Source organism: Seriola aureovittata, chromosome 16 (genome assembly GCF_021018895.1).
Source record: "Seriola aureovittata isolate HTS-2021-v1 ecotype China chromosome 16, ASM2101889v1, whole genome shotgun sequence".
Classification (NCBI taxonomy): Eukaryota; Metazoa; Chordata; class Actinopteri; order Carangiformes; family Carangidae; genus Seriola; species Seriola aureovittata.
The window spans coordinates 17,455,392-17,467,170 of NC_079379.1; the positions used below are offsets into that span (position 1 = coordinate 17,455,392).

At 42.7% G+C, this 11,779-nt stretch overlaps 2 protein-coding genes across 4 annotated transcripts; one reads left to right on the plus strand and one right to left on the minus strand.

Moving 5' to 3' along the window:
- The first annotated feature begins 903 nt into the window (after positions 1–903).
- wipf3 (WAS/WASL interacting protein family member 3) lies at positions 904–8,199 on the plus strand. Of its 3 annotated transcripts, XM_056399929.1 has the most exons (8): positions 904–1,207; positions 3,233–3,330; positions 4,065–4,209; positions 5,420–5,581; positions 5,686–6,399; positions 6,891–7,028; positions 7,129–7,230; positions 7,315–8,199. In XM_056399929.1, the coding sequence occupies exons 2-8, from the start codon at positions 3,250–3,252 to the stop codon at positions 7,353–7,355; spliced, it is 1,383 nt and encodes a 460-aa protein (XP_056255904.1). In that variant the 5' UTR covers positions 904–1,207; positions 3,233–3,249; the 3' UTR covers positions 7,356–8,199. The 3 variants fall into 3 exon arrangements, with proteins under 3 accessions (XP_056255904.1, XP_056255903.1, XP_056255902.1); XM_056399928.1 differs by having other exon boundaries at positions 3,212–3,330; positions 7,129–8,199; XM_056399927.1 differs by having other exon boundaries at positions 7,129–8,199.
- Positions 7,392–11,749, minus strand: LOC130184126 (peptidyl-prolyl cis-trans isomerase FKBP14-like). The gene is made up of 4 exons (XM_056399931.1): positions 11,429–11,749; positions 11,019–11,170; positions 10,376–10,503; positions 7,392–9,638 (listed from the first exon to the last, which is right to left on the minus strand). Exons 1-4 carry the CDS (start codon positions 11,620–11,622, stop codon positions 9,480–9,482), a joined length of 633 nt encoding a protein of 210 aa, XP_056255906.1. The 5' UTR covers positions 11,623–11,749; the 3' UTR covers positions 7,392–9,479.
- Between the last annotated feature and the right edge of the window lie 30 nt (positions 11,750–11,779).

Below are 11,779 nucleotides of genomic sequence, written 5' to 3' on the forward strand. Positions count from 1 at the left end.
ACAAAAAGTTACATAAAAAGAAAATGTGCCTTATTTAATACAATGCATGATCCAAAACGCAAGACACAATATTCAGAAGAGTCGTACGACTTCTCTTGGCAGCCGTGTTGCTGCCTGGTTATCACTCAGGCGGGGAGAACAAGTGGGTCAAATGTGTGATGAGTGAACAAGGCAATTACAAGAACTTAGTGCCATTTACTTACAGCATGTAAAGTGCATTTCACAGACAGTCATAAATTATCTTGTTCTGTCTTTTAAAAGGGAGGAGCACGCCTGTGTCACTGCATTCCTCAATCACTGTTGCTGTTTGAGGTGTGTGTATGTGTGTGTGTGTGTGTGTGTGTGTGTGTGTGTGTGTGTGTGTGTTTGCCTGCACCATTGGTGTTAATACAAGAAGCTTACGACTGATGCACACCCTATTGACATTGTCATTGTCAAATTTAATGCATTGTCGTTATCATAGCAGCTCTATAATTATGGTGCAATAGGTGAAACACATGGCACTAGTTTCTTTGGAATTGAAAGGGAAACTTGTAATGTCATATTCTCAACACAGGGGGGCGGAAATGTGCCAGCATGCAGCCAAAAAATAGAGTTGAATAGAACTAAAATATACCGAGTTGAGAAGAGAAAATCCATCCAGTAAGATGTTGTTACAGAGACGCTCTACAGACGTCTTCAGCACTAAGTCAGAACCAGCTCTCACACACGCAAAATGTTTGTTTTAATCCACAGGTGTGATTCAAGGTGAGGGAAAGTTTGTTGGCAACTTCAGCATGGGCTGAGGGGATGACACTGAGCCGAGCGTCCTGCCTCCCTCTCCCTCTCTCTATTGGTCCCGTGTGGAGTAGCCTATGGGGCGTTAAGGTGTGGCCTTGCACTGTGTGCGCCTCCTGCAGCGCACTCACAGGGGGAATAAACCGTAAACAGCCGGACCCATAAAGAGACCATTGTGCCGAACCACAGCTGCATGTTTTCAGCGTCTGCTATGTGGACACAGAAAGCTTCCTGCAGTGTTTTCATATGTTTACAGAAGCTCCTCATGGTTTAGTTATTGGCAGCTCAGACGTTGGAGAAGCGGTGTCCTCATTTGACTAAAAATATCTTGGAAACTTTCGCACTGACCCGCTATGAGAAGCGCACTATGAGGGCAGTATCTCACTGAGGCTTTCCCCGCTAACAGGTGGATTACTGGTATTTTCTGAAGGTAAGCCGAATATAACCGTAACGATGGACTAATTAACAAGCAGACATATGATTGAAAGGTCGTTATAGCCGCTTTTCCTCTTTTTTATTCTTATAAAATACCACAAAGGGTCAATAACAACAGATAAACTTAGTTTCTTTTTTAGAGAACCGTTTACAGCAGATGAACTGCGTTTGTTTTTTTTGTTACTGTCTGTCCAAAGTCATGATACAATTACTAATTTTTTACCTGCCAATGTGTCTCTCAGGTGGATTTTAGGAGGGAAAAACAAAAAGCAGTCATGCCATAACGGATTCATTTGTAGTATTTAGCATTGTTGTGCAAGTTTAGCAAAGAAAAAAGAAAAAATATATCAGGAGGATGGCTAGTGTTAATTCATCATTGTTTGGGATCCTATAGACCCCATTGCTGTATGTGTAAAGAAACAAACAAACAAACAAACAAACAAACAAACAAACAAACAAACAAACAAAGCTTCAAACTAATAAGAGCAAAATGAACCAATTTGTCCTGTTAACATTTTTGTTTTTTCCACTTAACTACAAACTGAGCTTATAGAGGCAAAAAATTAGGAGCATCAGGTATTGTTAACTACATCAAAGAAGTATATTTTAAGTTTTAAACATTATAACAATGAATAGAAAATATATTATTTTATTTGCCAGATGAAAATCTATTGTATTTAACCATGACTGTCTGTGACATGTCTGTGAGACCCCCGACAGAAATAATGTGTCATTTTCTGTTGAGGACGTCTGAGACATGGACCCCAGTCAGAAAATATAGTTACAACCTTTTCCACTGATTCACACAGTAGAAACCCTGAGGGTCTGTGGTCTCATGTAAGCAGCCTTTGTTGCGTGTCTTTGACTCAAAAAGTGTGAGAATTCCTTGTTATGGCTGCAACAGCTGCCAGGTCCAGCTGCCTGTCTGTGTCACTTAAGATCTTCTTTGCTTCAGGATGAACAAGACGTATTACAGGTCAATGAAAACAGCAACTGGTGTGAGAGAGGTGCATTTCCACTGTGTCCCACCTGTTCTAAAGGAGCTCGGCTAACCAGTGTCCAGCGTTGCCCCCTTTATACATCTACGCTGGCAGTGTCACAGAGGCTGCCTGACACAGATATGAAGACAGAAATAGCAATGAAGGACAGTCTGCCAGTTGCATAGAGGGAAACACAACGCATGAGCTTTGCACAAATAGATTAAGAGAAGAGGGACAGATACATAGAGACTCAACAAAAACAGGTTCTGCTCTGTGTTTTATTAAATTTCTGATGAGGATCATGTGCAAATTCCACAGAGAGCTGATTGTGCAGAGACCTCGAGCTGTTTTCTGTCTTTCACCCATAGATTGTTGAGAATTTATGATGTCACGAAGCTGGGTGGAGGTCTCAGTGACTGTCACTAAGGATCATTTACTGGCCAAGTTGCCAACAACGTGTGGAGATTGAAATGTGTTGACATAATCCTGGAAAGTCGTTGTAATGGACACGGTTGCTTCTCACTTTGATTATTAAACCAGTTGCTCTTGAACGCATCCTGCACATAGTTACATGTTCAGTATAAGAGTAAAGAACAATGTGTTTGCGCACTGTAGCATATTCCTGTCTCCTTTCCTTAATGTGTTTTCCACTCACATATAGCAGTGAAGGCCTTTGGTCATTGAGTGACTCAAGGGCAGGGGTCTATTACTTTTCACACAACAAGAACCATTGTTCTTCTCCAAAGTCCTGCCACAGAGCATTGTGGGAAGAAGAGGAGGACACGGGAAGGGGGGATGTTTCAGATTTCTCTGGAAAGGATGGAGCGCTTGCTGCTTCCTGTTTTGCGCTGTACAGTGGTGAAAGCGCTTCCTGTTCGATGGGGAGGGTAGGAGGTCATCGAGTGTGCCCCTTTTCACAGTAGCAGCCTCTGACATGGAGGAGGAAAAAAACCCTAGAAGCTTGTCCAGTGGCTGCGGTGCATGAATTGGATGGTGACTATGCTTGTATCCCGTTATAGGGTGTGCATTGTCTTCTGCAGGTATCTGAGGCCCAGGCATGCCGGCCCCCCCTCCACCCCCTCCACCTCCCCCGGCAGCCCCTCCACCTCCACCGCCTCCCTGCGCTGCCCTGCCACAGGTAAGACTGTGTGCTTGCCTCTCTCTAACTCTCTCTCATGCAGTTGTAAACACTCACTTGTGTCCTTCTCACTAACCATCAACCAAACACCTGGAGGGGGTTATTTGCATTATTGATTGAGGTAGTGTGCACACACACACACACACCCACAGGCACGTACACACAAACAAGCACAAACACACACACACACACACACACACACACACACACAGACAGCAGACTCTCAGTAGCAGAAGAGTGTTATGTTTCCACAGCAGGCTCATGTTAGTTGAGCTCCTGCTGCCAGCAAACAGGGCCACACTGCAGATACACAGTTCAGCAGCTCTTAGATGAAGCACTAATATGAAGTCACAGTGGATTATGAGAGAAACAGTAACTTAAGATTACCCTCTTCCCTCCTGTTTCTCTTCTCCTTCCCTCAATTTCAAAGTCTTCCCCTACTTCTCTTATCCTTGTCTTTGCTTTCACTGCACCTTCTTGTTTGTATCTGTTTGTTAGAGGAGATGAGGTGAAGCCAAGGGGCTGATGACATACTGTATTCCTTCATTATGTAAAAAGATTATATATATCTAACAGACACAGAATAGTTGCTGATTAATCCTCTGTTGACCCATTAATACTTAGTTTGGGGGGCAAGTGATTGTGCTCTGCTGGTTAGATATAATAGATAAATTCTACTGTAAAAGCACTGGTCAAAGTTATATAAAAGTGCTGTTTTTTTGTCCGTGTGACAGTGTCCGTCTGAGCTTCCTAAGCTCCAGTCTGCTGGTGGAGGAGGAGGAGGAGGAGGAAGGAATGCCCTATTGGCCGACATCCAGAAAGGAACCAGACTTAGGAAAGTCACACAGGTCAACGACCGCAGTGCCCCTGTTGTCGATAGTAAGAGAAACAACCTTAGCGTCTTACCAGAGCATTTACGGACACACTGTCTGTCACACACAGGCTGTGTGTTCAGACACTTAATGGTACTCACATGCTGCTGAGTATCACTTACTCATCCACTCTCATAGTGGAAACACATCGAGTTTAATAACGTGTAGAAACAATTCTGTGATGTATCGGAGTGAAAGCAGATAAGAAGAAGAAATAAGAAATGAGAGAAAGATGGAACGGAAAAAAACGGGAGGCGAGAAGATAGTTTTTAGTTCACAGGGAACATGTTGTGTCTCTCACACAAACACACACACGCAGTCCAGTGCACACTTCAGGAAGGAATGCCCTATAGCAGATAAGGATGCAGACAAGTAGGAAACTACTATATACAGTAGCAAACACAATGAACACGACATGCATTGTGTCCCCAGTATATCATAAGCTTAACAAAGAAAGACAGGGAAGTTCTGTAGCATGGGATGTCTAACCTGTTCAATTTTTTCATTTTAAAGTTTGTAGATTGTAAAAGACACATTTCCCCTGTGGATACAATAAACTAAAAATTCAAACTGTGAGGTTAAAGATTACATTGAATATTATGGTTGGTGAAAATTTAGTCACAAACATTCATATCATACTACTACTTTGGTAAATGACTCTCAACTCCCAAACTCTACTGTTTAGTGACTAGATAGCTGACGTATGGGCGGCCAGTGTATTATAGAAACTTTTAGGGATATGTCCATTCAGTTAGTCAGTGAATGAAGTAATCAGCTTAACGTACACAGCTGAAGGCCTGGATGACGGTCAGTGGCACCTGTTGGTCAGTAAATAGCAGTTAACAGTAACAATGTCAGTTACAGTAAGTGTATGAAGCCAGACCAATGGAAACAGACCATGCTGTTGGCCCTCTGGGAGACCAGGCAATTTGGGTGGGGCAAACTTCACTCATGTTCCTGCCTGACCCATTACTTTGATTATCTTAATGTTTTCTTTCCTGAATGAACAACAAAATAAACAACAAAATTCTCACGATCAAAAAAAACCACAGAGCACATGCACATTTCTCACTTCTTCTGAATGAATCAATCAATAAGTGAATGAGTGAGTAATTAAATATGTATAACCTTCCATGATCAGAGTTGATTAATGTATGTTTTTTTGTCCTGTGATTGATACTCACCTGTCACATATTTGAATGTTTGTTTTTCCCCAGAACCCAAGACCAGCACTGGAGATGTATCCAGCAGCGTTGGTGCTTCTCAGGGTTCATCGGGAGGGATGGCACCCATGGGACCCTCTTTGGGTGGGCTATTTGCTGGAGGGTTTCCCACTCTCAGACCTATAGGACAAAGAGACTTAGCAGGCAAGACTCCAGGTTGGTGCAAAATGTCTTCTTCTTACCAGATGTGTGTATTTTCAGTAACCGTCTCTGGTTAATGTGACCATCCCAATGACTCCTCATTCATGTGTGTGGTAAAGTGTCTCGCTCGAGCTCATCAGTGTCCCTGAAGCCGCTGTGGAACCCGCCCATGTCACCAGACACAAGCAGCGTCCCCGAGCCTCACAGGACGGCGGAGCGCCGGAGCTCCGCCCACCGGACATTTGCTCCTTCATCTTCTGCTCCTCCCTCTCCCTCTCATGGCAGCAGGCACCCACCTCTTTTCGCTGCTTCCTCTCCTCCTCCGACTCCCCCTGCCCATCCCTCTGCTCCTCCTCCGCCTCCCCCACCTCAAGCCTTCCAGGACCGTCCAGCCAACAGGCCTCCGCCTCTCCCCTCCTGCCCTCCCCCTCCATCTCAGGTGACCAAGCCCACATGGCTCCCCATCCAGCACTCCCACCACACCACCATGTCCCAGCCCTCTACTCCGACCCCTCCTCCTCCTCCTCCACCTTTCCAACCTCCCTCCTCCATCCCAGGGGACCGCTCCTCAGGATGCTTCTTCCCTCTGCCCCCCTCTCCGGTCCACTCCGAACCTTCTAGGTTCCCAATCCTGCGGGACAGCCCTCTGGGACCTCCTCCCCCACCTCCTCCTCCCCCTCTCCCGGCTTCTTTCACCCCCACCTGCCCATCCACCCTTCCTCCACCACCGCCCAAGATGGCCCCAGTACCGTCCCCAGCCATGCGCTTTCTGCCACCGTCATACCCCTGCAATGCTCCCACGCGACGGCCACCTGCTGTGCCTAGAAGTGCAGGTAGGTGGACACTTCTCCTTTTCTTTCCAAAACTTACAAATAGCTCCTGTAAACCAAGCTTAAACCTGGAGAGAAACTTTTTAAACAATAACTGCAAGATTTAAAATAATCTATCTATATAATCATGTAAGACAATGTACAAAAATATGACACAAACACAAAGACGTGACTCTACACCAAGTGTTTATGAGAAACAGAGTAGAAATAGTTTTGAGTAATTGTAGCTTTGTTGCTGTTTTTCTGTGTCTGAAACCATCAAGAAAGTACAGGTTTGAAACTGTGGCAGCTGCTGCAGGTAGTCATTAAATCAAATAGAGTATGTGTTGTGTAACTCTGTAGTTTTTTAGCAACATAAAAATCAATGCTGTTTCTCTCAGTAAAGACACTGTGGCCTTGTCGTCTAAGTTGGCATTAGAGACGAGCACATCAGATCTGGTTTTTATGTTGTCACTTTGATTGCTGATGTCTCCTCTCACCACCCCCCATGACAGGTGTGGGCCGGCTGGCTCCTCCTCCAGCTCCTCCGGCACGTTCTCCCACCACTGAGTTGTCCACCCGCATTCCTCCCCCTCCCCCTCCACCCCCCCTGCCCCCATCCAGTCTTAGGAATGGACACCTGCACAGCCTTGGTGAGACTCAACATTTTCCCACAAGAACAAGTTTGCAAGATAAAAGTGTCTTACATAAACTATCTAACTATCTCACTGTATCTTCACTCTGCTCTGGCAGATGATTTTGAATCCAAGTTCCAGTTCCACCCTGTTGAGGATTTACCTCCTCCTGATGAATTCAAGCCTTTCCCTCGGATCTACCCCAGCAAAGAAAACAGAGGTAGCAGCCCAGCACCAACTTCACCCATGACGTCTGTTTCCTCTATTGAGTTGTCTTTTAATATCATCGTTCCTCCTCTCGCAGTGAACCCCAAACCACCTGGGATCCGGACACACCTCAGATGAGTCAGGCCTCACCCTGTTCTTCGTCCCCCACACACACAGCAAAAAGACTCTGTGTTCCACTTTGTTCTTGTGACAGCTCATGACAATCACATAATTGCCATGGACTTATTTGGATGCAAGCCCTTTGTGTGATTTGTTTGTGTTCAGTGTATAAGTATGTGATACAGTATGTGAGTGTCAAACAGGCTCCCGCCTTATACTGACTATGTGACCTCTGACCTTTTCCAGTGTGGAATGTTTTGAATGTGTGTGTGGAGGAGGATGGCTCTCCCTACTCATACTCATAAGCTGCAGACAGACTCTACACACACACACACTCCAAGGACAGTGTCTTCCAGTAGCTATATTTAACATGGCTCTTGACACAGTTTTTAACAGCTTAAGCATTTCAGTATCTACATACGGAATAGAAAATTCTGATTTTATGTCTTGAGAGTTATCAATTTGTCTTCATACATACAGTAGCACTTTTAAAGTCGGAAGTAAACCCACAAACATTATTAAACACCTAGTTTTAAAATAGTACAGCTCCTTTAAAGACAGATATATAAAAAAGGTCACCTAGCAACAACCTCTGTACAAGGGGATGCTCCATTAGCACTTGTATAAATGCGTTACAACATGCTCTAATAATGCTACATTTTTAAACTGATGCTTTAATGCTTGAGCAAAATGATTCTGTCTGTATCTGTATGTTTTCCTCCTATAGAGCCAACAAGTCAGCCTAATTTCAATTTAAAACTCACTGTGAAAACGGCATTGCAAGTGAACAGTTTTCACTATTCACTTGCACAACAGGGTATGCTAACTTTTGGGGGGGTCATAAATAATTGTGCATACAGTATATTGGTGCTCTTGTGTGTTTATGTGACTGTTTTCTAAGTACCAAAATGATCTACAAAAATGTAAAAACAAATGTGATGTGAAAATGACTTACATTGTGAAGAGTATGGGAATGCATCTGTTTTAGGTTACACAGGTGTTGTCTTTTATAAATAGATAATGAGTGAGGTATACCGTTTCCTGTCCCACATTGTAGTAACTAATGCTAACACCTGTGAAGACAGTGCCACCTGCTGGTTCAATGTGTAATGTATTACAAGGTGTGTCACAAATACACCACTGCATTTTGTTTTAGAAAGTCGACAGTCAATTTATTATTTTAAGACAGAAACTAATCTGCAAAGTCATTTGCTTATTGAATTAAGTCTTAACACCCCCCCCCCCCCCCCCCCCGTCCCTTCACACGATTGTTTTCTGGGGCATTTATTTATGTGAGTTTGAAAATTAGGATAAAACTGCACATACATTGATGTAATGGATCAGAACTGAACAGTATATCCTTTCAGCACTGACACTACAGTGTATGCATGAGCAATGAACCTTTCTCACGGATAGTCTGACTTCACAGGTGTGAAGTATAATAACAATAATAATAGCAGGGCCACAGCCTCAGTATTGTGCATAGCAAATGACTGGGACCAATTGAATTGAATGGAGCTTTAATGTCATCAGTTGCACCTGCTTGTCCTGCTGAGAGTCATAATATCCGTTATGAAAAAAGCCAATTATACCCTGAAAAGTCCTTGTTTATTGTTTAATAAAAAATGAAAAATATCTACACACATAGTTTAGTTAATAATAATAAAACATGAGGCTGATCAAATACCCTTTTCTTTCAAAATGTACCTATAAATGTTAAATTGCATAAACTGGGAACATTTTATAAAAGAAACAAACATTAGATTTCCCTTGAGGGAACCTCATATACACTGAACTGCTAAAAATCCAAATACAGTCTTGAAAAGTTATATGCAAGATGAGTGGAATGTTACCTTCTACCTTTTGGTATAGGAAGTATTCAAGGGTGTTAAGTTAGAGATGTCAAGATGACAGTGGTCACAAAAGGTGCAAACTTGGTTGTTTGCTACTCAAAGAGGTAAACACACAAAAAGGCAAAGATTTGCTGAGGTGAAATATCACTAAAAGTAGCAAACTAACAAACTCACTGGCTCAAAACCCACTACACTCAGCTTTAGGCAAAGCAAACACAAAGCTTCTATAAAAAGATGACCTGAGAGAATCTTTGCAATAAACCCTGCACCAAAGTGAGTCAGTGAGACTTTAAAGTTCATCATGCTTGTAAGTGAACTCCCTGGAGGATATGAATCCGTCTTTGTTCTCATCCTCTTTGGCAAAGATATCCTCCACCATGTTCTCATGTAGCGTGTCGTTGGGAGGGTAGCCATGACGCTCAAACTCCTTCCTCAGGTATTCTTTGACCTGGCAGATCGAGTAAGAGCAGGACAGGCAGACTTCAATTTGATGACGATTTGTAACAAAAACAACTTTTGTACTATGTGGAGACAAATCCAGTTATGTCCTTAGAATACAGGATAAAGAAATGACTGTGAAATAGGGAATACTAAATTTTTAACTCAGGCATCTACAGTTTGGTCCAATTCAATAATATCTCTGTAAAACAATATACCTGCAGATTACTTCTATTTTTAGGATATTACTTTTAATGCTTTTGCATCTTATTTTCTCATGTCTTGACATTTCCTTAAAAACTTCCAATTTGACTTTATAGAAGATTTTTAATGACTGACAGTCCATGCTGATCTTCTGTTTCAACTACAGTTAGTAATTATGTTGGGAATATATATATATATATAGCTGGTCTAGTTATTACCTCCATCAAGGAGGTTATGTTTTGACTTGTGTCTGTTGGTTTGTTGCAAAAACTACTGATCCAGGGATGAACCCATTAACTTTTGGTGTGGATCCAGTTAAAGAAGTGGATCAAGACATATTTAATCTCTTTCTTTAACAATGTGAAAGAGGGCATAGTTTGACATTTTCATCAAATTTCTCAGGAAAAAATGTATGGATCTTGATCTAAAAATAATTTTGCCATAGTATTGAGATCCATGATTTTGTACAGTTTCTTGCAGATCCTTTTACTTTAAGTCAAAGTGTTTGATGAGGACATGACATAATGCAATTCTTGTCTATACCTCATGTTTGGAGAGTTTCCAGTCATCGTTGAGGTCCATCTCCTGGAAGGACTCATGTGATCTTGGTCCATTTCTGATCTCAAGCACCTCGATGATGAAGGTCAATGTGCTTTCAGGTGGGATCTTACCTGTTAGAGGATAAGACCACAGGACAAAAGATCAACTAAAACCGAGACTAGATCCAGTCTAAGGATTCCATAAACATGCGTCAATACTGAGAGCCAGCTGGTTTGGTCACTTGCTCTTAAATATGTGAGAGGTAAGCTTGAATTAAGTTGTATAGTAGTTATAGGTATATAGTTATACATCATTCAGCTTTTGTTCTCATAGCAAAGGTAACAAAGGTGCAGAAGAGACAAGATAATACTGGTTAGTGTGGTGTGTGCTTACCAGGACAAGGCATACTAAAGTTCACATGCTCCATGTTGAGAAAAAATGGACTAATATTACTGAATGAAACCTTCATTCAGTGTGGGAGTCCTAAAAGCCATTCAGAACAAGACAGTTTTACATATAAACATGCATAATATATTTATATCGCATATTGTTTACAACCACAAGCATTTCTAAGAAGAGAGTGCAATGTATCTGAATAACTGCATGCAGTCCGGTGTGCATGCATATGGACACAACACTACAGTACCTTTCCCTTCCTTCCCATAGGCCAGGGCTGGAGGTATGACCAGTTTCCTCTTCTCTCCAGCGCACATGTCCTGCAGACCTTTATCCCAGCCTTGGATCGCCTCTCTGATGCCCAGTGTGAACCACATTGGCTGCTTGTCACCTTGGGCTCGACTGGTGGATGGTAGGAAGAAGTTTATATCTCAAAACCGCTCGACATTGTTGTATCACGTGACCATAGGTAGCAGCGTAACCAAGGAGATTCATTACACACGCGCACTGATATGAAAACAAACAGTGACACTGATTTTAAAAAACAATTTAATGTCTAACTTTGATGAATTCAATAGCTTGCATTTTTCAGACTGAGGAAGACGAATAATACCAGACTACTTCCACGAAAACAACGGGTTGTAAGACTGTCAAACTTACCTCGAGTGAAACATGGTTCCATTCTCAAAGTATCCCTCATGATGCACCAGCAGGATGTCTCCATATTTTGACTTGCGGTGGCAGAGAAATGGTCTGTACATAACTTCTATGTTCACCTCAGCTTCAGGCAGCTTTCCCCCGCTGACAGACGCCAGCAGGGAGGAGCAGAGCCAGCTCAACACGGTCAGCAGCATGCCACCACACTCAGCGTTCAGGAGAAACAACAGGATAAACGCACAGAAAGCTAAAAAAGTTTGTTACAAAGGTGCAAAGCCAGAATCGAGGTGTGCAGCTGGCCCTCTACGTGGCAGTGACGTTTCATCATACAAGTTGATCGAGAGCCGTTTCCTC

What these genes read in the sequence shown, in the direction of transcription:
- wipf3 (XM_056399928.1), top strand. Translation starts at nt 3,250, where the DNA reads ATGCCGGCCCCCCCTCCACCCCCTCCACCTCCCCCGGCAGCCCCTCCA. An exon ending in CAGTGCCCCTGTTGTCGATA is followed by an intron (nt 4,210 to 5,419) that starts GTAAGAGAAACA and finishes GTTTTTCCCCAG; the next exon opens with AACCCAAGACCAGCACTGGA. An exon ending in TGGACACCTGCACAGCCTTG is followed by an intron (nt 7,029 to 7,128) that starts GTGAGACTCAAC and finishes CTGCTCTGGCAG; the next exon opens with ATGATTTTGAATCCAAGTTC.
- LOC130184126 (XM_056399931.1), bottom strand. Translation starts at nt 11,622, where the DNA reads ATGCTGCTGACCGTGTTGAGCTGGCTCTGCTCCTCCCTGCTGGCGTCT. An exon ending in GGAACCATGTTTCACTCGAG is followed by an intron (nt 11,171 to 11,428) that starts GTAAGTTTGACA and finishes ACCATCCACCAG; the next exon opens with TCGAGCCCAAGGTGACAAGC. An exon ending in CTATGGGAAGGAAGGGAAAG is followed by an intron (nt 10,504 to 11,018) that starts GTACTGTAGTGT and finishes ATCCTCTAACAG; the next exon opens with GTAAGATCCCACCTGAAAGC.